Source organism: Rhinopithecus bieti, unplaced genomic scaffold (genome assembly GCF_001698545.2).
Source record: "Rhinopithecus bieti isolate Rb0 unplaced genomic scaffold, ASM169854v2 scaffold_11110, whole genome shotgun sequence".
In the NCBI taxonomy this organism is placed as follows: Eukaryota; Metazoa; Chordata; class Mammalia; order Primates; family Cercopithecidae; genus Rhinopithecus; species Rhinopithecus bieti.
In genome coordinates, this window is record NW_016806890.1 from 254,840 (window position 1) to 281,187 (window position 26,348).

The following is a 26,348-nucleotide window of genomic DNA, read 5'->3' on the forward strand; positions in this document are numbered from 1 at the left end:
AGGGTTTCTCTTAAAAAAAAAAAAAAAAAAAAAAAAAAAGATTTTTTTTTTTTTTTTTTTTTTTTTTTTTTGCTTAGAGGTGAACCCTCCATTTTCTTATTGCTGGCAAAAAACTGGCAGAGGTATCTTTTGGCCACTGTCTCATCAGTCCTCCCTCAGTCTCCAGGCGAAGAAAAAGCAGAAAACCTACAAGAATTTCAACTACAGAGTCACCTCATCAAGTATATTTACTTTAAAAAATGAGTTTAGAATAGAAACAGGACGGTGTGTAGGCAGAGACACATTCTTTTTATCTAATGGCCAACAAATTTACTATAGCATTCTTTCACAAAATTTTTTTTTCATTTTAAATGAAAATGGGTTTCATGTAATATACAGCAGAATACTTTTGAAACATCTTAAGCAGTGTGTCAAAACACATGATAGATAAATGGGACTAATTTGGGTGACATAGGGGAATGCCTAGAGAGTGACTCAAAGGATTTCCTTTAGGTGCCCATCCCCATCCTGCTCCCCCTGGTCATCCCTGGGGAAGACAAAATGAACATCTCTTGGGTGAAAAACACAAGCCAGGATTCTGTCTTGTTCATCTCTAGATCCCCAGAGCCCACAGAGGACTTGGCATATAATGGGACTTCAAGAAGTGTGTGTTTGAACGAATGAACTGAATACTGCTTTAATCCAGTGCGCTCCCCACATGCAAGTTCTATAGACTTGTTTAAAAACAAAATATTACCAGTACTAACGATTGTTACCAAAAAGGGCATTTAGGCACAAAGATAAAATAGTAAGGACATGTTTATTATAAAGAATAGTCCTTTAGAGACATTTATTTTCATGAAAAATCTGGCGTATTTTTTCTATTTCTTGTTACACGGACAAAAACTTCCTCATGGACCCTAGTGGTTCATATATTGATGTCCACCTCTTTATTTTTTTGCTTTGAGACAAAGTCTGGCTCTATCACCTAGACTGGAGTGTGGTAGCTCAATCTCGGCTCACTGTCCAACCTCTGCCTCCTGGGCTTAAGCCATCTTCCCACCCCAGCCTCCTGAGTAGCTGGGACTACAGGTACGTACCACCATACCCGGTTAATCTTTGTATTTTAGAGACGGGGTTTTGCCTTGTTACCCAGGCTGGTCTCCAATTCCTGAGTTCAAGCAATTCTCCTGCCTTGGCCCCCTAAAGTGCTGGGATTACAGGCATGAGCCACTGCGCCCGGCCATGATGTCCACCTCCTTAAACAATACACTTTTCAAATATATACACCCACTCTTTTTCCCCGACTATTTATTTTTAACATATTCAAATTTAGCAAGTTAAAAGGACAAGGATAGTCTAATAAATACAAGTATACTCTTCACTTAGATTCAGCAATTGTTAACATTTTGTCACATAAAATTACTTTATTTCCTTCATTCTCATCTCTCTCTTAACACAAACACAGAAAAAAAAATTCTGAACCATTTAAGGTTGTTGACATCTTGACATTTCTCCCTTAAATACTTCTGCATGAATATCCTAAGAATTATATTTTCCTATATAACCATACATTACTATCAACATCTAAGAAAATTAACAGCAATTGCATAATATCTAATGTACACACTATAGTCCATATTCAAATTCCCCCAACTGTCCCTCAAGTGCCTTAAAACATCCCCTTCCATTTTGGGATCTTAATAGAGAATACACTCATTATATAGGGTAACGTCTCTTCAGGCTCTTTCATCTAGCACATCCCCCCTCCCAACTCCCATCCTCACCTTTCTTTCTCATAATACTGACTTTCTCCATGAATCCAGGCCAATTGTTTTATAGACCACCTCACACTCTATATTTGTCTGATGGTTTCCTCATAATTAGATTCAATGAAACATTTTTAGCATGAATACCATATAGGGGACGCTGTGAACTACTGACTGAATCACAGTGATTGGCATATATGTCAGGTTGTTCCACTACTGGTAAGACTGACCTTGATCCCTTGATTAGCATGGGGACTCTCCAGCTGCGCTCCCTTGTAAAGTACTCATTCCCTTGGTAATTAATAGTAACTCTATGACGTGATACGTTTAGTCCATCTGGATTTTAAAGCAACTATTGGTAATCCTTGCCTGAATTAATAGATATGATTGGAACTGCAAAATTATAACTTCCTACTTCTTTCATTATTCTTATATTTATTAGTTGCCATTCCTCTGAAAAGAGAAACATTCGTCTCTTAAAATCCTCTGTACTGGCATTTTGATGTTTTCTGAGTATTACTAGGAATGCATGGATTTCTATTACTTCAATGTATCTTAAACTACTATTCATTATTCTTTTTGGTGCTCAGAATGTCTCAGTGAAGCCCTTTCAACTGGATTTTCTGAGATTTGAAATGATCCCATTGAATTTAGAGCTAATCATTGCTTTTTGATACAAAATATCCTAGACCTACCTTCCCTGTTTAATGAACTGGATTATAAAAACTACTTACTACTAGCTTTTCAGTTCAAGGAGAAAACTCAGTAATTTTTAATTGACTTTTACCCTCAATATCTAGCCAAACAGTATTATCACATTTGTAGTTAAAAAAAAGTAATTTTTGTACACTTCCAATTTAAAAGTCTGAGATGGTGTAAATCTCACTGAGAAAAAGAGATACCTAATTCTTTCTAAGACAATTGTTGGACAGCAAAAAGTCTTCCTTTGCAAGCCTAGAAAGAAAAGGTATAGGGAAGTCGTAACTCTGAGAAAGCTGCAATAAATCGATGGACAAAAGGAGGAATGATATGTAGAGATTTAGTGATGTGTCACATTTCCTACTAAACACAACATTAAATCCAGCTATTCATGTTGCACTCATTAACTTTCATATCCAGAGTCTCATTTCACATAAAAGTTAAACTGGCATCATGATGTTAAAACAAAAACATTTAGGGAATAGCACTGATGAGAGACTATTGTAAAGATCATGGTAGAGAACTATTTTGAAATTAAAATGGTTTGTTTCCTTATTTTCCAGATCTGCACAATTTTTTGATACAACAAAAATATTTATCTTCCTAACTTTGTCACGTTTTCTCCAGGAAACAGGGAATACCTCACTTTTTACTCCTCGTAACTCATCTTGCAACTGATGCAAAAGTGAAAATTCATGTTTGAATATTCTCCTTAAAAAGCGAATAAAATTTAATACATTTTCTCAAGAGCAATCCAAAAATAGAATTCTCTGGCACTGATTTCAAGCAAGTATCTTGCCACCACGATGTGTGTGACTCCTGTTGGGCACAGAAGCATGATGTTTATTACTACAAGATCAGGTATATGTCCCTGCAGCATTGTAATTTTTTAAAAAGTGGGAAAATTCTTTAATTACTTTGTTGCACTATTAAGCATGATGTTAATCCAATGGTCATAAAAACGTGAATAGCATTTTAATATTTTCTTTATTGTGATAACATAAACAAAGGGGGAACCCCACTGAGTATTAAACTTGAGATATTTTAAGTTGCAATCTTGGAAAATCCATGTTAAAATGGACGGCAAAAATTAGGAATTTAGGAGAAGATTTAAATACTCTCCTTTAGAATGGACATCATGGTTCAGTGACATCAAGATGAATAATCAAAATTAGCCTAAATTCTTCAGGTAACACATTTGCTCCCTTCATGGAATATCAGCTTCATAATGATGACAAAAATGAATAAATTAATAATAAAAATTAAATAAAAAATAAATTAATTTAAATTATCCTAAATTGAATAAAAAATTAAATAAAAAATAAAAAAAATAAAATAATAAAAACTATAATTTATAAATTTAAATTTAGGAACCTAGTTACAGAGCTGTGGAAATCAATCAGTAATCAGGAAGATCTGGTTTCCTATACTTTTTAACACAGAGCAAGTCGTTCCCCAAGCTTTACTGAAAATTAGGGTCCCTCAAAATTCCCAACCCTCAAACACAGCTTCAGGGAAAGATGATTTACCACCAAAACTCTGAAACCTGCTCCAGCTTGGAAACCAAGATTTTCATCATGCTCAGTTTAACTCCTTTTAATCAACATCCCTACTAAATGAATTCTAAAGAGAGATTCTCAAAAGAGTGAATTCTCAAGATATCCCTCTCTAAATGACAGAACAATTATTTTGATAGCTATTTTTCCATAACTTCAGATCATCATTCATACACTCTATTCTACCTATGAGAACATCTGTCAAAAACAATAAGCACTGTTGTTTGCTGCTTTCGATCTTTGGTGGCTTTGATCTCATTTTAAAATGAATTATCGATTTACAGCCAAGGTATAATGAAAAGTTGGGTACATTTTCTATCAAACATATGACTTATATGCCACTAGGGCATTATTTTCTAACAAAACAAAACTGGCTTTCGGAGCATAATGAGGGCAATCTCTTAGCTGTTGTTTGATTTAATGTTAAGTGGAACAAACCCCATATGACTCTTCCATTGACATTCTCCAACATTTAAAGTTTCAACATCAAATAACCGCAAACAGGTGGCCAATTCATTCAGTTACCTACAGGGAAAGAGGCCACACAGTGCACAACTAGAAGCATCACTAAGGTTTTGATGGACGTGATAAAGAATGCTCTGAAATCTTTTTCAGAAAAAAAGTCACTTTGGAATTGCTGAATTGAGTTTGGCATTTGTGGATTTCCATTGAGTACACAGCTCAAGGGCTGAAGTGGATTTGAAGCTGCTTTCAGAGAAAAACCCTGTCTGGATTTGCAGGTACCCACTCAATAGCTTGGCTCTGGCTAGAAAGTCTTCTGTCTGGACAAGAGAAATAATCACATACCCCAATTTGGATAATCAAATGTTAGATCTAAACCTTGCAGCACTGGTTTCCAGATTAAGGCTCAACCCTTAGCCAGCAAGCAGAATAGAGTACCATGTGGTCCTAGGCTGGGCATGGATCCTTAAGATTGCTATATTAGAACTCCCTCAGGTTTTCTTTCCTCTTAAAACTCTGTTCACCCCACTTTATCTTTTTAATTTCTATTAATTATTAAATCTGTTACCTAAAATAGTTAGCAGATTTAATATATATAAATCAGAAACACATATAAATCCAAGAAACACATTTATATAAGGCTATATAATCTAGACAAGAATTTATAAAAGAAATCTCTTGCAGTTATATTTGGAGCATGGAAGTAATTTTTTTGGTCTAGTTTCCAAGTGTGATTTTTCAGAATGAAAGTCAATGTGATTTTCTTTAGCACATACATCAAAGGCCAAAGCTAAAAATCATTTATTTTATATTTTGATTTTTTTAAGGGGTAGGCTTGTGATAGAGGTTTGGCCTTGGCCCTGAGAGATGGGAGAAATCTTAAATATAAATTCCAGTAGTGACAGAGGTTTCCTCTGAGGCACATTTAGGGAAACTGAGAATTTGACAGACCCACTTCACTCTCTGAATGTCTACATGTGAGCTGAAGAATGAAGCTTAATTCATCCCAACTTTAATTGATGTTTCTAAACTATAACAGTATAATTAGAAATTTAGACAGAATCACTTAATTTATCTACTGTGACCTAATCTTAAATGGTCAAAAGCATAATGTGGAGTGGAGTCATACACTAGTTTTCTTTCTCCCTCCACCCACATTTAGGCCACTTCTTTTTGTCATTCCCAAATTTCAGCCCAAGTAAATCCACCCTACTTGTTCCCTCCTCAGAAAGTCTTTAATCTCAGGGAATATTTGGTTAAACCTAAGATTCTATCAGGCAAGAGGGAAAACTATCAAATTCAAAGTTAGGGCAAGAAGTGCAGCCTGATTAACCACAAGGGCTGAATTTGGAAGGATCACATGTGTTATATGTATGGGCAGCTTCCAGAAGCAGAGTCCTCTACCCCGGATCTTTCTGCTGTTTCCATCAGTTCAGGCATCTACAATCCACGCCATTGCTTGCCCCATAATTGGAGGAGGTATGGATTTGCTACCGTATGTTAATATCTTCCCCAGTTCCACTGAGAATAAGAATAAACCTCTATAAAGAAATAATTGGCCTGTGGGAGTAAAGATACTATCCGCTGAACACTCAGTGTAAGCCCTCAGTACAAAGGCTCTTTCCCACCACAAACCTCCCCTGGGTCTTTGTTCCTGTGATTCAGGCCAGCCTGAAGACCATGAGTTCTGCATACAGAGAATGTGTTTGAGAGTCAGATCGTGTGGAGTTGGGCTCTCAGCTGCAGCTACTCCTTATTGCAATGTGATGGGGGAAGGTGTGTTAACATCTCTGACTTCTAAGAGTCTCTTCTGAAAAATGGGTTAAAATAGCTACCACACCTGGCTGCTATGACAAAGCACTCGTTACAGTGGGTGGGTGGTTTTAATCTCTTTCTCCTAAGTAACTTGCTGACAGCTTGGTAATCTATAATCTTCTCATTAATCGAACCGCATCAGTTTAAAGATAACTTTTCCATGCAAGAATTATTTTCTATAGCTCCCAGATTAATCTGCTACTACTGATATTTACTGATGGCATTAGCTATATAGAAATCAATAACATGTAACTCCAGTTCTTTCAAGAAGCATACAAAGAAAACTCATGCAAGTAATTATAATTCAAAGCCAGGAGGAGAGAAACAAACTTTACTGAACAATTTTGTGCCAGGCACTGCTCTAGATACTGGGGATATGTGGTCAACAGCACAAAGTCCCGGCCCGCCAGAAGCTTATACCTTCACGAGTAAGATCACTTCAAGTTCTGATAAGTGCTAAGATAATATAATATGCAAGGTGACTGGAAGGCTTCTTTGGCTCAGAGGATCAAGGACAACTTCTGAGAAAGAAACACTGGAATTGTGACCTAAACAGTGAGAAGAAGACAGCCATGGGACAAGTTGGTAGAGAATATTCCAAGGTGAAGGAACAAGAGCTGAGATGGGAGCCTTGACAACTTCTAGGGAAAAGCAAGAAAACCACCAGTGGCTGGAGGGAAGTGAACAAAGGAGAGACTAGAGTAAGATTAGGAGACAGAGACAGAAGGCAGACCACGTAGGACCTTATGGACCAGGAGCCTTATTCTCCGTACAATGTGAAGCTATCAGAGGATTTGACACCTTAGATACTGATCTGAGTTCCATTTAGAAAACTCTGCTGGATACTGAATAGAGGATAGATTGACTGTAGAATCAACAGTGAAGGTAGGCGTGTGAGGTACAAGCCTGTTTCAAGAGTCCAGACAAAAACCAACATGTCTTGGATGAGGGAGGGAAGACAGATTTGGACAGCGAAAGAACAAGAGAGATATTGAGACTGACAGGTAGAGTTGGGAACAAATGGGTAGAAATAGAAAGTCAGAAAGCTGACGGTGAAGCCTTAGGGAGGGAAGGCGGGAACGCAATGATTCTATTTGGGACATACTACATATGAGATACTTTTTGAACAGCTAATTGAAGATGTCAAGTAGGAAGTTGAATATGTGTACCTGTAGCTGAAGGTAAATTTTTATTTTTAATTTTTTTGAGATAGAGTCTCGCTCTGTCACCAGGCTGGAGTGCAGTAACATGATCTTGGCTCACTAAAATCTCTGACTCCTGGGTTCAAGCAATTCTCCTGCCTCAGCCTCCCAAGCAGCTGGGATTACAGGCATGTGCCATCACGTCCAGCTAATTTTTGTATTTTTTGTAGAGACGGGGTTTTCATCATGTTGGCCAGGATGGTCTCAATCTCCTGACCTCATGATCTGCCCGCCTTGGCCTCCCAAAGTGCTGGGATTACAGGCGTGAGCCACTGTACCTGGCCGCTGAAGGTAAATTGAGATAAATTTCATGAATGTGGAAAAAGAACAGTGCTGACAGAGCTGAAGAGGCAATGTTCACTTCAGGGAAGGCAGACTGGTGAGCGCATCTGTACTGTGGCTTTACTTGGGCATGGCTGACTCCTTATTCAGACTTGACTACTGAGCCCCAGAGCTACTTCTGGACACTTCAACCAGGGCCTTGTGAGTACCTCAATCTCGATGAACAAAACAGAAGTCACCACTGTTTCTGCAAAAACCTAGCTCATCTTACAGCTTCCTCACCTTTGGTGGCTGCTTGCTGCCTTAAAAATAAACAAATAAATAACAAACAAACCCTTAAGTGAGATCTACAAGGTTCTGGGTGATAAGGCTCATGCCTTCCCTTCCAGCCACTCCATCTAATCCCCTCTCCTACCCTTTATTCCTATTCTATCATAATACTACACTAGTTCCTCAAATTGCACTGTTCTATCTTCACTCCAGAGTTCTATATGTGCCACTCTCCCTACTAAATTTACTTACTCATTTTCCTTCCAGCGAACTTCGTTCTCATGCCATCTCTCATTGTACCAACAGCTACTGAGGGCCTGGTATGTGCCAGGCATGATGCACAGAACCTTCCTCCAGGAAGCCTTCTTAACAACACCCCTCCCCTAGGCTGGGCTGGACACCACTTCTCTGTGCTTCCATAGCAACCTGCCTACCTCTATCAGAGCACTTGCCCACCATATCTAATTTTTCACTTTACTAATGTATAACCACCTCAGTCTGAAAATGAGCTGAGGCCCACATGTAACAGCAATATTTTTTTAATGAGTAAATCAAGACAATGAAGAAAAAAATGAAGCCAGAATTACAGCTTAATACAACAAACTATACTTCTTCAGGCACTCCACACTTTTTATAGGTCAAATGCACATTCAGTTCTGAGTCTCTCAATTAACAGTACCAAAGTGAGACACACGGGACAATCCATCGTGTCCGTAAGACAGAAGGCAAACTACTCAGAACGTCCACTACCCTTGCCTGCAATCTCACCTGGATTTAGCTGTAACAATTGTACTTTAAGATAAAACAGTGACGGTAATAGTGGTACAGACAGTATAAAGAGTACATATGGCAACGAATTTCATAGGGATATTTATTAAAGTGGTCCTCAATGAAGATCAACAACATAAGGCAAAAGCACACTTCAGTGAAAGTGATTCCATGGGAGCGCAAAACAATGAAACAAACGATGAGCCTATTTAGAAGAGGCTCTCCAGGGTACCAAATCCTCTTCTACTCCTGCGTCTCTGCTCAGGTCCTTTCCTGACCTGAACAGTGCACTGGAGAAATAATAAGATCATGCATGAGCTGCTGTTTGCCTAATATTTTGAGAAAGTTGAAACACACCAGGTAGAGAGAGTTATTATAGACTAAAGTTTCTCAAATTTTTTTGACTGTGACCTATTCATAAGACATATATGTTATTATGTCACACCCCAATTTACATATCCATGAATGTATAACTGAAACAAACATTTGGTGTAATATGATACTTATGGCTACATTTTGTATGTTACTTATGATACTTAGTATGACACAAAATATGTTCATACTTTATGTCAGATCATTTTTTTAAACTCCTGGTTGCAACCATTATACTGATTTCATGACTCCCTAGTGGGTTGTGACCAAAGGCCTGAAAGATGTAACCTATATGAATTCAAGCCTTTCTTGATGACCTCATTTCAGTGGTAGACTCATAGCTTCCAGCATCCAAGCAAATTCAAGTGATGGATTTACACAGATGGTGGTTCTGTGATCCACCAAAACTACCTTGCCACATCTGCCCCTCAACGTAGCAAGCTTGGTGGGTGATACAATGGTTCTTTCACCTTCCATTCCTAGCAAGAAGCCAAGAATACCTGGTATACAATGGATGAACAATAAGCATTTGTTGAAAAAATGAATGGCTGTCTAGCCTATTCTTGGCTTAAGGGATCTTCTGATAGCTCATCGCTACTTAAGACTTCAACATCAAGTACAACTGCCTCCTCCTCTGGGCTCTGTTGAGAGCCAGCAGCCACCTTCTTCCAGATGTTTCTTTTACCCCATCACCTGGGTAAACAAGTCCTCTTTAAGGACTTCCCATTGTCTTCCTCTTTAGGCAGGTTCACTCACCTACATATATACAGACAAGAAATACATCCTTAGTAACTAAAAACATTGTTTTCTCCAATTTGAACATTGTTTAACCAGAAATTAAGGAGGAAATCTTTCATCCCAAAGGGATTTGATCTTTTATTCCAACTGGAAAGCAGTGAAAATTTGGAGCTTTTCTGACATAAGAGAAACGTTGTTGACACAAGTGTCATCATGGCATGTTGAAAAGCACAAGGTTTCTAAGGTAGGAAAGCTGAGACTGAGTTTAGAGAAATTATTTCACTTACTATTGACTCTACTGTACTACACCCAGGAGTCATTAAATCTGTGGCTGCTTATAAATAACTTATTTCATTTAGACTTCATTTAAAATTTTTCCTCCTTAAGAGAAGTATACTCCTACCTATATCATTCATACACACACACACACACACACACACACACACAGAACAAATCAATGGAATGGCTTCTGCTTTATAAATCTGCAGGTCACTAGAGACATTTAACATAGTTCATGTCTAGCTTATGATTACAAAATTGCCTTTTATAATGATAATTACATGTCACAATTAAGCTCCTAAGAATCACCATTTCCAATCAACAGGTCAGATGCCCAATTTGGGTGCTGGTTTTGGAATACCCTGAGTAGTCACAGTTGGCTCATATTTGAAGTCATTTTGTGGAGGGATTTATTTAGTATGTCCCAACTTCTATCTTAGGAGTTTAGCTCCTACGGGGAGCTTTAGGGCTCTGGGGGTGAAGCCTGCTATGTCACCTGCAGGACAAAGGTGTAGGATTCATCTCTTTCTAGAAATAACTGCAATAAGGGGGAAATCTTTTGTCTCTTGGGTGGTCTGTGAGGGCAGTCAACACTGTACCTTAGGCCTTGTTTTAATTCTTTAAAAAAGATGTCTGGCTGGGTGTGGTGGCTCATGCCTGTAATCCCAGCACTTTGGGAGGCCGAGGCAGGTGGGTCATGAGGTCAGGAGTTTGAGACCAGCTTGGCCAAGATGGTGAAATCCCATCTCTACTAAAAGATACAAAAATTAGCCTTGCGCAGTAGTGGGTGCCTGTAATCCCAGCTACATGGGAGGCTGAGGGGCAGGAGAATCGCTTGAATCTGGGAGGCGGAGTCTGGAGTGCCGAGATCACGCCACTGCACTCTAGCCTGGGAGACAGAGCAAGACCCGTCACAAAAAAAGAAAAAAAAAAAATGTCTGGGTCAGATCTCTGGAAGCTCCCTGGAATAGGGCCTCTGATAGTGGTATTCATGTAAGTTAAACACTTTTTAAAAGATTAACTCTGGGTCTTGAGGCAACAATGAACTCTTCAGGGATGGGACATGTGTTCCTGGCTTTTTGACAAAGGACTGTAACAAATATTATTATATCAGAACAAAGATCTCTGAGGAAAGAAATAACAGTAATAATAAAATAAAAAATAAAAAAACATTATCACAAACTTTGAGGAACACACATTAACCATTTTAGTTGGACTCAGAGAGTGTACTATAGTTTTGAAATTTAGAATTTGGAAATAAAGGCATTTTAATCAATTGCTTTCTACTAGTTAAAAAGTTAACTCTGCTTTCAAAAGTAATATCAATAAGAAAAGGACATTATAGAATAAAATTATATGAGAAAATTAATAATGATGACTTGAACACCCCTCGGCACATAGTTAATATTAGTGTAAACCATTTTAAATGAAACATATTGACTCAATAGTCTGTGTTTGGCAACACTGTGAATAGATTAGTTCAGTTAATAGCTGTTGGTACTTGAGAATAAGGCCGTCTGTTTAAATTTCTTCTAAACAATATTATTTTGACCAAGTCAAATAGACTTTTGCTGAATTTTAGTCTGTATTAAAAAACTTAAAATATATATATTGAAATTTGAAGCTGAATTTGTTAAAGGAACATAATTGCTATTTTGTCATTGGAGACAGGATTCACAAAGATGCATTCGGTAATAATTCAAGCCTTTTAAGATTCTTTTCCTAGGAAAGAGCAATAAGCAGACAAACTGCTCCTCTGCATGAATATCTTTTGATTTAAAACTGGTATGATGCTCATTAAAATAATTGAAAGAATTACATACAATTAGTGAGCTAGTTATGCCTAAGGAGCAGACACTGGCTCTTCACTTACTTGGCATACTACTTAAATTCCAAACTTCGGCTATTTTTAAAAGATGGTATACTATATATGGAGATAAATTAAATATTTAGAGATAACTAATCAGTAGAACTAAAACTGCATCCTTCAATACCCCAAGGACCAGTAAGACACCAAAGTTCGAAGATATGGCTCAGAATACTGATTTTCTAAGAGCATCCGACTGCAGAAGAACAGATGGTCTGTGAACAATAAAGATTCTAAAGAAATACATGTTTCAGCATGACATATAAGGCATGTGGGCTGAAATGATAAGAAGCATATAGGAAAACGAATTAATCACTGTCACCAACAAAATAACACATAGAGAGGCTCAGGAGGTTTCTGGTAAGTCAAAAGTGGGCAACTTCATTTCTAACAACTGGATAACAATTGAGCACAGCGGATATTTGACACAGTTGTTTCCAACAATGTTTAAAAACTACAGGCTTCCATTATGGTTATACGACACTGCGCCTTTTACTTGTGTTTCTGTTCACATGTTCATTTCATCTGGGGCTAGTAAGTACCTGTATTACAGAAATCAATGTGGTATAACTAAATTGAATGCAAATTTTAATCCTTTTGTAAGAAATACCATAGATGAAATCCACAAACTCATTATAGCAGACTGGTTAAATGCAGACTCTGGCACCAAACTGCCTGCCTGTGGTTAATCTTGGGTTACTTACTTAACTTTTCTCTCCTTCAGTTTCCTCATTTATTAAACAGAAGGCATTAATAAGACCTTATTATTCAGGTTGCTATGAAGACTGAACTGGTTAACAGTTATAAAGAGCTCAGAATAGTGCCTGCATGTCAGAGGTACTACATAAGTGTTAAATACATGAATAAGAAGGCTTTTTAAACCATCTGATTTTCTGCCCTACAGTTAGGGAGATATCACACTCTCCGGGACTAAGAGAATAGACACAGGCTAAAAAACAATGCAGGTTATTTTAATAGTTTGTGTTATCTTCCTCCCCACTATGTCCTACCACCTGAACTAGATTACCTCTTAGTTTCTTCTAGTTACAAGAAAAAGATCATTTACCTTATTGGAAACAAACAAAATTCCCTTTTCTGACACTCTGTTTAAAAAGAACAGCCTTTTTCTTTAACTTTATAAAATTAAGTTTGATTAGAAGCTTAGTTATCCTCCAGTAGATTACAGATCCCAAGAAATCACTCAATCATTCTTACTTCAGCCTTCGCTTAGTCAAAGCAAAAGTTTAATTGTTGTTGACTAAGTGATGAATTTCTTTAAAAGAAATCAATCGTATGGATTATCGTTTCGAACTCCAGGAAGGTAAACATTAAATCTCAAATTAATATAAATTTCTACACCTAACATGCCCTTAAACCTCCCCTAGTGCAATGACAACTATTGGTTTTTTAAAGAGACTTAAGCACTGAAATGGAATTGACATTTGGACCAGGGAGAAATGGAAGAAAACATGAAGATAGAAATCCAGGGGCAGGGGACAGAAGGGGTTCCCAGAATCTCTGCCCAGTTTCCTAAAGAAATGGGTTTAGTAGCTAAGAACATCCTGCACAAGAAGTGCCAGGATCTGTGAATAAACTTAAATCTGTGAATAGCAGGTTGGTGATGTGTCAAAGTTCCTTTGGAAATCATAGGGAAAGTTTCACATCTTTGGGCTATAAACAAACATTTTGGTAATAGTAAAATTACAACATCTCCCAAAGCAATCAAATTCAACAGTGCTGTAGCTCCATCTGTGGCACAAATTCTATCCACCAGGGGTTTTTAATTCCATGAGGGAAAGGTTGCATGCATGTACTTATGTACTTGCCCTTCTGATAGTTTTCTACACAACAGTTAATCTTGAGTCCTAACTTTCTGGATCACTTAAGATAGAAATGTTGCCAAGGAAAATGCATACATTCATTTAGAAAACCATCACGAATTAAATGCACCTCCCTTTGAAATATGGACTGCAAATTTTTTCCCCGAATGGCATCATATGAGGGTCACAACTTGAAATATCTGGTAATGGATGTCGATAACAAACAATAATGGTTTGCTACCTTGATTATGAAAGGAAGCATTAAAAGACCAATCTATTGCTCTACTCCTTCCAAATTAGCTATGAGTTTGTACCACCTAAAGCTCAGAAAATAGATTTCCTTTAGGAGAGGGATCCCTGCGCTTGGGGCAGCTGCTGCCATGTGAATGGTTCTGTCTTTGGGTGGCTTGGAATTGATGGTTAGGCTGAAAGTATACAGGAAATCATTATCAATAGTATAGAATCCAGACTTGCACTTTTTATACACAAAAAATATTCTTTTTCATTACACTAACAGCAAATTTAACTCTGGTTTTCCACTACTTAACAACTTATTAGTCTCGTTAGAATAATGAATGAAGACAATATTTATTAGAAAAAAAGCTACTTTCACGACTTAAAAACTCATGCCTACCTATATATTCCTTTTTTGATGAAGAGCTCAGCCTCGTGTTTCTCTGTCACTCCCTCAACACTGAGGGTCCTGCTCCTCACCCCAGGACTCAACACATGCTCATCTCAGGAATTGCTCTCCCTGCTTATCTCCTTGGCCCTTTAAACCAGATAGTCTAGCCTCCTAACTTGGTTTGTCCTGAGAGTTGAATTCAAAGAGACCTGCATCTACTCCTGCCTCTTTAGGCATCATGGCAACACGAATGTTTTTACAATGGAAGCTGCCTCACAGGGGCTGTGCCTGCTGCAGGGCTGTCCCTTAAGTTCTGAGGGTGGTCTTCCAACTGCATTTTTAAAAATTATCCCTTTCCTTTACCCTCAACTCACTCACTTAAAAAAACAAAACAAAACAAGAAAAGAAAACCTTTTCTTCCTTTCACAAAACTAAACGAAATTAATAATAATAAAAAAAAACTTACTTCCAAACAAAGCTTACACATTTAAAACCAACGTTATCGTAGCTGAGTTGGTCTTTCATAACCATTTCCTCATTTCAAACCACATCATCTATAAACCCAGTAAAATACATTTTACTAGCTTATTTTTTCTTTCACCCTTTTCTAATTTACACATGACCAAATAAATTAGGAAACGTGGTATGCAGAATTAATTTCAAATTTTTAATTCAACTATATTTCCTATTATTTATTTTCTTTTAGGACTAGTCTAAGAGCTTTCCAGAACAATTGTCCTATAACATAGTGTCCAACTTCTAATGCCTCAAAAGGCAAACAAACTCAAAATACTTATGAAATATAAATTTTATAACGAGCTGGACAACCAAGTTTTTAAAAACTTGACAATTTCCTCCACCCAGATTAAATATATGTGCAGTTTTATATAATTATATAGAAAATTGTTTTTCAGCTTTATTTAGTGATATGAGGATGTTGCTTGAAATCTTGGATTATACATTAGGCTTTCTTTGCTATTCTCCTTGTATAGGACAGGATTTTACATGGAGAACCCTCAAATATTTTATTCACAGACTTTAAAACACGGTAACAGTGGTTTATAAATAAGTAAACTTCTTAACACACTACATTCTCTCCTAAGCTAGGAAAGTAATATCGGCCATATCAGATCTTTGGTGTTCAAAGTTAAAACAAGTACTATTTCTTAACAATGGTTTCATCTAAAAATTACTAAAATCACAAGCTAATGTAGAAACATTTGGACATACATGTAACCAAAATCTAGTCTTACCACCACCACCTCAGATTATAAGGAATTATTAAAAAGTAAACATTTTGTAAAACATAAACATACTGAATACAGAGGATGATATAGACACAAACAATTGTTTCACGGTAAAGTGAGAAGTAGCTATGCTGATTAATATAAATATTAAAATAATGAAATAGGATTCAGATAAAATTGTCCTCAGACTGAAAAGGTATTAACGACCTAGATACTCTAGTTATAGGGCCAGATGGATATGCTACATGAAATTTAGAAAATGGATAAGAAATTAAGACCTACAGTTAGGTAAACACTATAGTGTGCATTCGATCTTCTAAAGCACATCAAATCAGGTTAACGAAACACAACCTCATCTAAACAGGAAGCCCAAATTGAAGGGTTTGTCAAAAAATTGTGTAACAAAAGAAAACCGGTAAGACCAAGAAAGTCACCCTATATATACTTTTTATTTGAAAAAGTCTTTCTCCACATTTTTAATGGGTTACTTATAATTTTAACTGAAGATATTTTCCTGTCACAAAAGCCTTTAAGAGTTACCTAATCTACTTCTCTTAATTAGGAATTTTCCCACTAGGGATACCAGGCCTTAGACGGGTGCTGAAGCTTCAGCTTATTCACTTCATTAGTGGCCTCTTCAGGACTTTTCTGAAAGAATTCTCTGGGGGTGGGGAGAGTGTTTTATTTGGTCTGATTTCAAAAACTGAGATTTGTTTAAAAAAAAAATGGCACAATCCAGTGAATAGGGTAACAGTGCCACCAGAGGATGTGTCTTACCATACAGGTATCCAGATCTTCCAAACGCTCTATCTCTGTTAGCTCCTCCACTGTGATGATGGAACGTTTAACTGGCTTCTCCTCAGTCAGCTCGATCTCTAAGGATTCTTGTTGAGGAAGGGTCTTGCCACGTCTGCTGAAATGGTCAGCCTAGAAGGTCAAGACGTGTATGAGGAGAAATTAAAGCACAGAGACCTGAAAGGCTGGTTAGCTGGATTTCTGAAGACATCTTCCACAAGATGGCGCAGTGGAGCACAACGTTGACAAGAGATAAGGACAAGTCTTAATATATTAAGAGTACAGTAACTTACCTCTTTTATTATCTTTCTTTGGATTCAGAGTGTTTTAAGCAATAAATCATAAATCTCTTTTAGTAAATGCAGAGACAACTTAGTAGTGTTCTTTTTATTAATTTTATTTGATATTTCCTCCGAAGAAATTTCCTTCTATATCTAGTACTAAAAAGTATCTGAGAGCAATAAAACAATTCCAACTTTCATTATTTTTAAAGGAATGAAAGGAAGGAAATTACTAGCAAAATTTTAATTACTGCTAGCTTTCACTGTTTTCATATAATGAATACCATATTTGATATGATTTCTTAATTTCCAGTGTTATACTTTAGGTAAACATAACAAATTAAATAAGAGGTAGAATAAACTTAGCTGAAATTAATAAAACTTCAGTGCTGAGCTGATCTGACACCAGGAACTTTGATTTAATTCTGAAACACTGAAAAGCAGTTGGCAAGTCTATGGAAACTTTGAGAACGTTTACAAACTTAAGTTGGTGAAAATGGTATCTGAAAGTCATCGAAAACAAGGTTTCATTTTGAAGATAGTATTTCCTTCATATGGGACTTAATCTCTTTCCTTACAATCTAAATCAGCAGTATTAATGCTAAAATGAAGTTCAAACCAAAAGTGCATTCAGCAAATTATTTCTCAATTAAAAAAATCAATACTTTCTGAGTAAATTCTTTAAGAAAAAACAAATGCAAAACAGTGAAAAATTCAAACTTTCAGTGTGGTTCTCATGTGAAGATTTCTGTTAGTCTAATATGTAGTATTTGTGTCATAAGTCAGCATTTTAAGGCCATTCCTGGAGCTATGGGTTAGCAATAAATTTTCTTAAAAAAAGTTTATTTTAAAAGGGTGCTCTAGGCCAGGTGCAGTGACTCACATCTGTAATCCCAGCACTTTGAGAGGCTGAGGCAGGTGGATCACTTGAGGTCAGGAGATCGAGAACGGATTTCACATGGTGAAACCTCATCTCTACTAAAAATACAAAAATTAGTCATGTGTGGTGATGCACACCTGTCATCCCAGCTACTCCGGAGGCTGAGGCAGGAGAATCGCTTGAACCTAGGGGCGGAGGTTCCAGTGAGCCAAGATCACACCACTGCACTCCGGCCTGAGCAACAGAGCAAGACTCCATCTCGAATGAATGAATGTATACTCTATTGCTTTTGTTTGTACTTATTTAAAAAAAAGAAAAGGCTGAATTAGGAGCTCTAAACAATCATGTAGCTCTTTACTGTGCCAGGAAATAGAAAACAGTGTTTCTTACATTCAATGTGGTGATAAACTGGTTTTTTATATTTCCAATTTAGCACAAACCAATTTACTGTTAAAATACAATAAAAAAGAAAATCAGAAAATAACATGTGTCTGGAGACTCTATCTTTTTTTGGTGCTATAATGAAAAAACACATTTTTTCATATGCACTGATATTGGAAGCTCAAGAAGTTTGTGGATGCTTCCTCTGGGGAACCATCCATTAGTGGGCCACCTCTGGTCCACAGGCAGCATTTGAATCGTGCTATTAGAGATGTCTGTCTTGTCTTTCAGATTTTAGAAGGCGGTCTTACACATTTTTCTCAAATGAATTTTCAAAACATGCATTTTGTCTGCTTCATGTAGAAGAAGCTGTTGCTACTCCTCCCATTTTAGGATTCTCTAGTGTCAACCAACAATTCAACACCATGAAACTGGCATCTCCATCCCACACAGTTAAGAAAACATTGAAGAGTTATTTTTCTTGAAGAAAACACTGCTATAACTTTCCTGGGAGACTTCCACTGCACCATATTGAGACATAAGATATAACCAGTTATAAAAGCTTCATCTGTACTTCAGAGAACTTCCTCAAGTTTGTGAAACATGGAGTTTCTGACACATTTTTTCATATGCACTGATACTAGAAGTAAAGCCCCCTACCTTGATGGATTTTTAAAAAAGGCACAATCCAGTGCCATTTTCTAGAGACAGTGCCCGTCTCCAGATGAAGAAAATATTTTTTTTTACCTTGGTTATATGCAAGGCACCTGCTGGGCAGTCAGCAACTATCCATCACTAAATTATGCCCATTTTGTTCTTGCACTTTCTTTATTCAGATATTTTTATTTTCTACCATATTTTTAGAATAGTCCATTATCAAATAATCATATCAGCAACAAATGAGCAAAGATACATTAAAATGTTAATTTTAGACCTCAGTCTCAACATTTCTTCCCCAAACTTTTGACCGTCATTATAAATGAACAGTAAGATTTCTGGATATAATCAGTTCTGCTTTCCCTTATCATTCCTTCTGGCGAAGTTCTAACATGCTCCAGAATGGCCAGAAGCAACATAGAAGAGAAAGGAAGAAAATCAAGATCACAAACCATAAAGCTGTAATAGTGTGAAATGTAGGAAAGAAATCACATCCCCACACCGGAAGTCATCCTGCATCACAGCAGAGATGAAACAGGAGGTCCTGCTCAAGATGTGCACAGCACTCACCAGTTTATGATGGCAGTGTGAGAGTGCATCCAGGATTTCATCCACAATTCGATCAGACAGGAAGGAGGCCACTGTCAACTTTACTTCACTATGTGAAAATCAAAAGGACAGAGTATTATTTTAATTTGTGCAAGGGGGGAAAAATCATCCATCCTTGCTGCTACAGTGATAAGGTCAATTGTGATTTCATTTCTGTCTTTGAAAGTAGAATATAAGAATGTGTGAACAGGACTAAGGATTTCCAAAAATAAACCTTAAACACTGCCATAAACACACAAGTAATAGACTTTCTTTACCAATTTCAACCTGCCTCTGCAATTTCAAAACTCAAGATTTAATGGTAGAAATGAAAAACATCTGGATAAAGACAAAGTTAATGAGAACCATATGTACCATGTGGTGAGGAACAATTCATCCATTGACATAAAGGAAAACAAACCTGGCCTGGAGTAAATTAAGAAAGTCTAGCCTGATTGTTAAGTCTTAGTTACTGCTTTAGTATGCATATCACTCACCCTTTTAAAAACCTTTTCACCAATCAAATGATACCATAACTGCGTCTGCTTTGACTGGCCATCTTACTTTGAATATTTACAAAATCACCTACCCTTATCTTTTATGAAGACAGGTTACTGAAATTTGCAGTTCTGGTGCCTGTTGCCTGACCTCAGAAAGTTGTCCACACAGCAGAAAGTGGCTTGTTGTTTTTACTAATAAACAGACCCAGCCACTAAGAGTCTGTCAGATGGCTGGTATTTTTGTTTGCATTTTTGCAATTTGGTATTCCCAAGAATTCCACTTTTATGTGTGTTCTCGGTCTGAATATCTTAATGCACATATGTACAAATGTACATTAAGCACAATATATTTAAAGGTAAATATGTGAGAGAAATACATACCTATATTCCAACATTGTCTCATAAGCTAACATTGAAAAGATATTCGTGTAACACAGAAAAAATCTTGCCAACCTAAAGGCAATAATTTGCATGGAGATTTCTCTGCCCGGGGAGATTTTTGAATAGAAGTACTCTTTACTTACAGTAAAAATTATCTTAAGCTAAAGATAAAAAATACGTTTAATTTCTGCCCCTGAAACAAGGTTTTCACTAGCTATTTGCTTTATCTGATACTTTCCTATTCCCCAGAGGTGTCTACTGATACAAGATTCACCCAGGTCTCATATTAAAAATACAGGTTACTGGTCCCACTCCAAACTCTCAGAGGGACCTGAAAATCTAATTTTAAGTACTTCCTCTGATTCTTTTTAGGCATGTTTAGAAATTATACTTCCTCATAAAACTATAGGTTCAATAGCTTCTCCTTCTCTCTGAAAGTGGGTAGGAGTGGTTTATCTATTTCCAATTGTAGCACCAAAAAAGATAGAGTCTTAAAAACGCAATTATTTTTAATTATTTTAACGATCTCAGGATCGTTCTATCATTTTGCTATTGGATACTATGCTTCCTTACTGGTTAAGCTTCCAGTCTGCAAAGCTTTTAGAGGAAAAGAGTCAACTTAACCTGCCCATGCAAACATGCATATTATATGAATGTATACATACATGCATGTGTAGGTGTAAATATTTTCCTTCTATCAATGTTCAGTATAATGCATTATAAAAAGCCAAGTAAGGAGTTAATGGACATAAAATTGATTCATTGATGTGTGTTCTATACTGCTGTTCAACTTTCAGAATCTGCCTGTTTTCAAAGGAAATGATCATATTTGACAGAATTTGATACTCAAGTAAAGCTATCAGAATAGGATCTATTTGTGGCTGAAACCATTATTATGAAAGAATAGTAGTCAACATATTATTTTCTCCTTAATGTTTAGGCATCTCCAACAAAAAAAATTCTGAAACAACCGGTTATAAGAAAATGTAAGCACACCTAGTGAAGGGCTAGAGTTTATAAGGTCACCGATAAACTCTATAGGGTCCTATAAATCCTCTATAAGACTTTTCTAAAATTTCTCAAATCCTTCCAATTGCCTTACAATTCAGCTGAGTAGGATTTAGGGGCTTTAGTTAAACAAAACAAACAAACAAACAAACAAAAACAAGGCCTGAGATTATTCAGTTACTGCAGAATTTCTAAATCCTCAAAGTTCTATAATCTGGATTTAGTCATCAGCCTTTGATATCTAGTTAACGACAATATAATTTGGGGCTTGTTTTGTTTTGACTCATTTTCTCACGGATTGTCACTTAGCTATATCATTGTGTGTTAGTACCACCCCAGCTCTATAGACAGGAGCTATTATCTCTGCTACATCTAAAATCTTTATCAATATTCAAAATGGTTAAAATGGAAAATTAAAAAATGTTTCTGAACTTAGTTTTTAGTTATCTGATTCCCCAACTAAGAAACATTATGAGAATAAGCTGAGCTATAATGTAATATTGGTGATGGACCAAGAGTCTCTATGTAAAAATTCAGAAAAGTTTGCCAGTAATCACAGCTTCTAAATATTTATATCTTGTCATATTTTTCAAACTTTCAAACAGAAATCTAGGTAAACACTGCAAAGATACCATTAATACACACATAGTATTACGGACCCACCAAAATAACCCAGAAGGAAAATATGGTAAGGTCAAAGTGGGCCTCTGCCTATTTATAGGCTGTGCATTTGTTCACAGTTTATGGTGGTAAAAAGCAAACTGATCTCAATCTTCAAGCTAGTGACTTATAAAGGTGAAAGATAAACTTCAGAAACAGAAAACAGGGATTACAAACATGTACCCCCTCTTAAATATAAAACCCTTAAACAGAGCAGATAATTCTATGACCTTAAGTAATGCAGGCATTTACATGATCATCTTATTTTGGAAATGTATAAAACCTATGCATTTACGCACAGTTATATTTATACACAGTTTCTGCCCATTAAACATGCCTAAACACATTATATATGGATACAGCCAACAATAACCCTCTTTACAGCTGCCTCAACTGCATTTACAGAAATTGCAGCTCCTAGGTTTATTAACATTATAAACCTACCTAATTTTGTTAAGGATATCAATTCCAGACTGCTCCAACAGGACATTTTTAACAAAGGTACGTGGAATAGAAATCTTTTCGGTGCTGGCATGAATCAAGTCTTGTCGAATGTGGGCTTTTTTCATCACATTGGGACAAAGATTCTCAGCAGCATCAACCATGGACTCAAGCAACGCCTGCAATGCAGCACAAGTGAAGGGAAGAGATGATGACACTGCACCAGAGACGCCCGCCATAAAACTGAAAGGTGGTAATATATGATACGGAGCCCTAAGTGAACAGGAGCACGACAGAGTCCCAGAGCACAACCAAGAATTCTGAGCTGCCCTGGGGTGACTTGTGACTGTTGGATGATCATTGATCTCTGGTAATCACTTTAAATCAGACACTTGGCAGAACCAAGCAAGCTTCACACTGGCATCTGAAGTGTTATGGTGTGTCAGCTGTATTTAACACAAAGCCATTAAGGAGAAGATTAAAATACACAAACATCAAGCCTTTATACACCCCCTTACCACAAGAAATTGTTTTCCCTGGTACTAGAAAATAAAGTCACAGGCAACCCTAGTAAATATATCATACTTGAATGCTTCTGAGATTCTGCAAATCACAGAAACCCCAAATTAGGGTGAACCATTCAATTGCTCTATCAAAACAGGAGTAGCAGAAAAATCACAGAAACTACTGCCAATTTTACTCTTTTAAAAGAAAAGCTTTAGTGTTAGGTAAGATATTAATTATTATGACAACAATAAACAACGTGAAAATAACAGACAAAACACCAACAGCACTTTATAGACAGCATTAATAACAACAGTTGAAAGACATTCATATAGCACTTTAGAGTTTGAAAAATGTTCTGCACATTTTATCCTTCCAACATCTGTGGAGATGGGAAGGGCAGTTATTCATGTGATCACCATGTTACAGTTGAAGAATGTGAGCTAAGGGAAGTTAAATGATTTGTCTGAAATGGGTGATACGGTTGGAAAGTGTGGAAAGGGCATCAGCGCAGGTCAGATCTAAATTTGAAATCTAGCTGAGTGACATTGGACAAAGTTACTGATCTCTCCATTTTACTTTCCTTGCCCATAAAATGACAATAAACGTTCTCACCTTATAGGATTATTGAGGATAAATAATATTACATGTGTAATGTGTTCCACAGAGTGTCTAGCACACAATAAGAGCTCAGTATATCACAGATATTAAAAGCTCAATATATCACAGACATTATTATTAATCTGATTTCAAAGACCGTTCTTAATGATAAGAAACCCAGTTTTTGAAAGTGAGGCTTGGATCCTATTAACTGGTCCAGTGTGAATAAGGACCAATGAAGCACTATTATCAAAAGACTAGTAGAGTGGTTTATCTGCTCACATATTAAAATGCAAAGCACAATCCACCAGTAAAATTTCTCATTGCACTGCAGTATGAGCAGCAGAGTAGCATGCTGTTTACAAGGATCATGTGGAAAACCAGGGGAAGAGAGGAGGGAGGCAGCTGTTTGAGAAGTTTCCAAAAGCCCTTCCTATTTTGACAGTGGTGTGTCCCCATTATAACTCTGGTTGAATAATCACTGAAGTAGTATATTTTCCAAGAAAGCTCCTATACCAATCATCTGCAAAGAGATGCAAGTAAGTCAGTTTAAGGCAAATTAGTTTCCTCTTTGACACTGAAATAAACACACTCTGTTCTAGATGGAGTAATAGTCCAGCACTCCTGATACGAACAACCTCAGGAATTAATACTCTGTTTTAATTCTGTCATGTTCTTCAACATATCAGTTACTTTCTGAAAGGTCTCCCTGCATGACAGTGCTAATTCTGTTTGAATGAACTCTACACCTAAAGGGAAGAAGCCTGGCTTCCAATGTAAACTCTGACATGAAATTTCTGTGGAATGTTAAGTGAGTAGTATTAAGTGAATAATCTGCAGATCTCTGCATTTTCATCTATAAAATTATATAAGGTCTCTTTCTGCTCCATGAACACGTAACTTTGACCCTATAAAAAGGAATTTTAGCCTGTCTTAGGCATTTAATTAATCCAGCAAATATTCTGCAGTTAGTTCCTTACCACCACCTTTATCCCAACAGTACAATATACCACTTTAAAAGTAACTTCATCCAGGATTTCCTTTGATCCACACAACTAAAGGTAGACTTTAGATGAGGGAACTGGGGCTCACAGGATGTAACTGACTTGCTCAAGGTTGCTCAGCTGGTCACTGGAGTTGGTGAGATGGGGACTCAGGTCTTCTGTTTCCTACTCTTGTTTTCTATTCTACCCATCCTCATTTAATGGCCCTGATCAGCAGCCAAAAGAATGTGCCTTTCATCTCTGCTTTATTACTTAAAAGTTTGTTCCCTTGTTCTCTTAAGTAAACAGTTATCTAGGGCTGCCAGGGTGAACTTTGCAGTGGCAGGACTGGGAGGAAGATGAGAGTGGACTGCAGCCTCTCCCTCATGCCCCATGGACCTCTGCACACCAGACCCTGTTCAACATCCATCCTTCCCATGGCTTCAGAGTGTTACTTATATTCTAGTGAGTCTCAACCAAATGTTTATCTACAATCACCTATATAATACATATGATACATACACAATAAAGCCTAGGGAACTTTTCCACCTGAATATTCTGCCATGGAAAGTTCAACTGCAATGTGTTGTCCTCCCTTCCCCACTCAAACAATAACAACTACAACAGCAAAATCAGGCTTTCTCGCTAAGTTCTTTACTGTGAAAAATGGTATCAAACTAGGTGAGAAATTTGCAAGTCTCACTAGACTCTACCTACTCCAACCCCTTCCACCACAACTATCTCCAAAACATGCTAAATTTATTCCTAGATATTTCCTCAAAAGTGGAAATACGTCAAAATTATTATTCTTTAGCACAGAATAAAAATCCCTGAAGTATCTGGTAGATGCTGAGCTTGCCAGCCTCATTTCATGACATATCTCTCCATTTCCTTTATAACTAGTCATAATCCAATTATGGTTGTAGTTCCCCATATGATCCAGGCTCTGTTTCCATGCTTTATACACACTGTTTAAAACTCTTGACCTAGATTCCTCCATTTCCCCCTCTGGGCCAGAATAAAACATCTGTACTCCTCTGTACTCAGTTCAATATTTTTCTTTGAGAATATTTCTTTCTTCCCCTACTCTCTTCACACTCCAAGTTGTATTTGATGACATGCTCTCTTTCCTGATGCCATACAGTGGGAACCTCGGTAATCAAAAATAAAATAAAATAAAATAAAATAAAATGTTCAAGAAGTTAGTGATTTTTACCCATTTTTGGGTCAAGACACTCCTTTGAGGATCTGATGAACACTCATCCAGAAAAATTTATATACAATTTTAATAGAATTCTGGAACTTCACAGAGAGCTAGAGTCATCAGACTCTAGATACAGAGTTAGAACCTGATGACAATTGTGAAGTCCCACCTTACATCCCCAGGGCCTGGCACACTTCTTAAAACAATCACTAAGGAACATATTAAAAAGTATTACACGCCCAAGGACTCACTAAGTATGGGTACTATATAGTCCATCTTTTCTGTACTAAACTTCAGTGCTACCTCTGTCATTTCTAACATCTGAATACATGTATGGGTCTATTTCTGGGATCTGTTTTTATGATTCATCTACCTCTGCATATTGTCCTAATTATCCTAAGTCTTAACATGAGTAGAACAAGACTACTAACCTTCTTGTTCTTTATATGTGTTTGGGCTATTTTCGAGCACTGCTTTTCCATATGTTTAGAATCAACTTTGTCAAGTTCTATTAAAAATCTATTGGAATGTCTATTAGAACTGTCAAATAACAGATAAAGTTGGAGAAAAACTGACATCTGTAACAGTAACTTTCCCTACCCACAAATATGACACATATTTTACTTTAGAATTTCTTTAAAGTCTCTCAATAAACTTTCTCCATTGAGGTGTTAGAAATTTTGTGTGATTTATTTCCTAGGTACTTTAGATTTTCGGTTACTATTTTATTATTAT

The 26,348-nt window shown here is 36.8% G+C and overlaps 1 protein-coding gene across 13 annotated transcripts in view; it reads right to left on the minus strand.

Moving 5' to 3' along the window:
* Nucleotides 1-26,348, minus strand: part of CARMIL1 (capping protein regulator and myosin 1 linker 1) — a 348,526-nt gene that overhangs the window by 48,666 nt on the left and 273,512 nt on the right. For all 13 annotated transcript variants that reach the window (XM_017878500.1, XM_017878499.1, XM_017878501.1 and 10 more), the window contains 3 exons: nt 22,326-22,501; nt 19,315-19,402; nt 16,528-16,677 (listed from right to left, as the gene is read on the minus strand). In XM_017878500.1, coding sequence (XP_017733989.1) covers nt 16,528-16,677; nt 19,315-19,402; nt 22,326-22,501 — 414 coding nt within the window. The remainder of the gene's footprint in view (nt 1-16,527; nt 16,678-19,314; nt 19,403-22,325; nt 22,502-26,348) is intronic.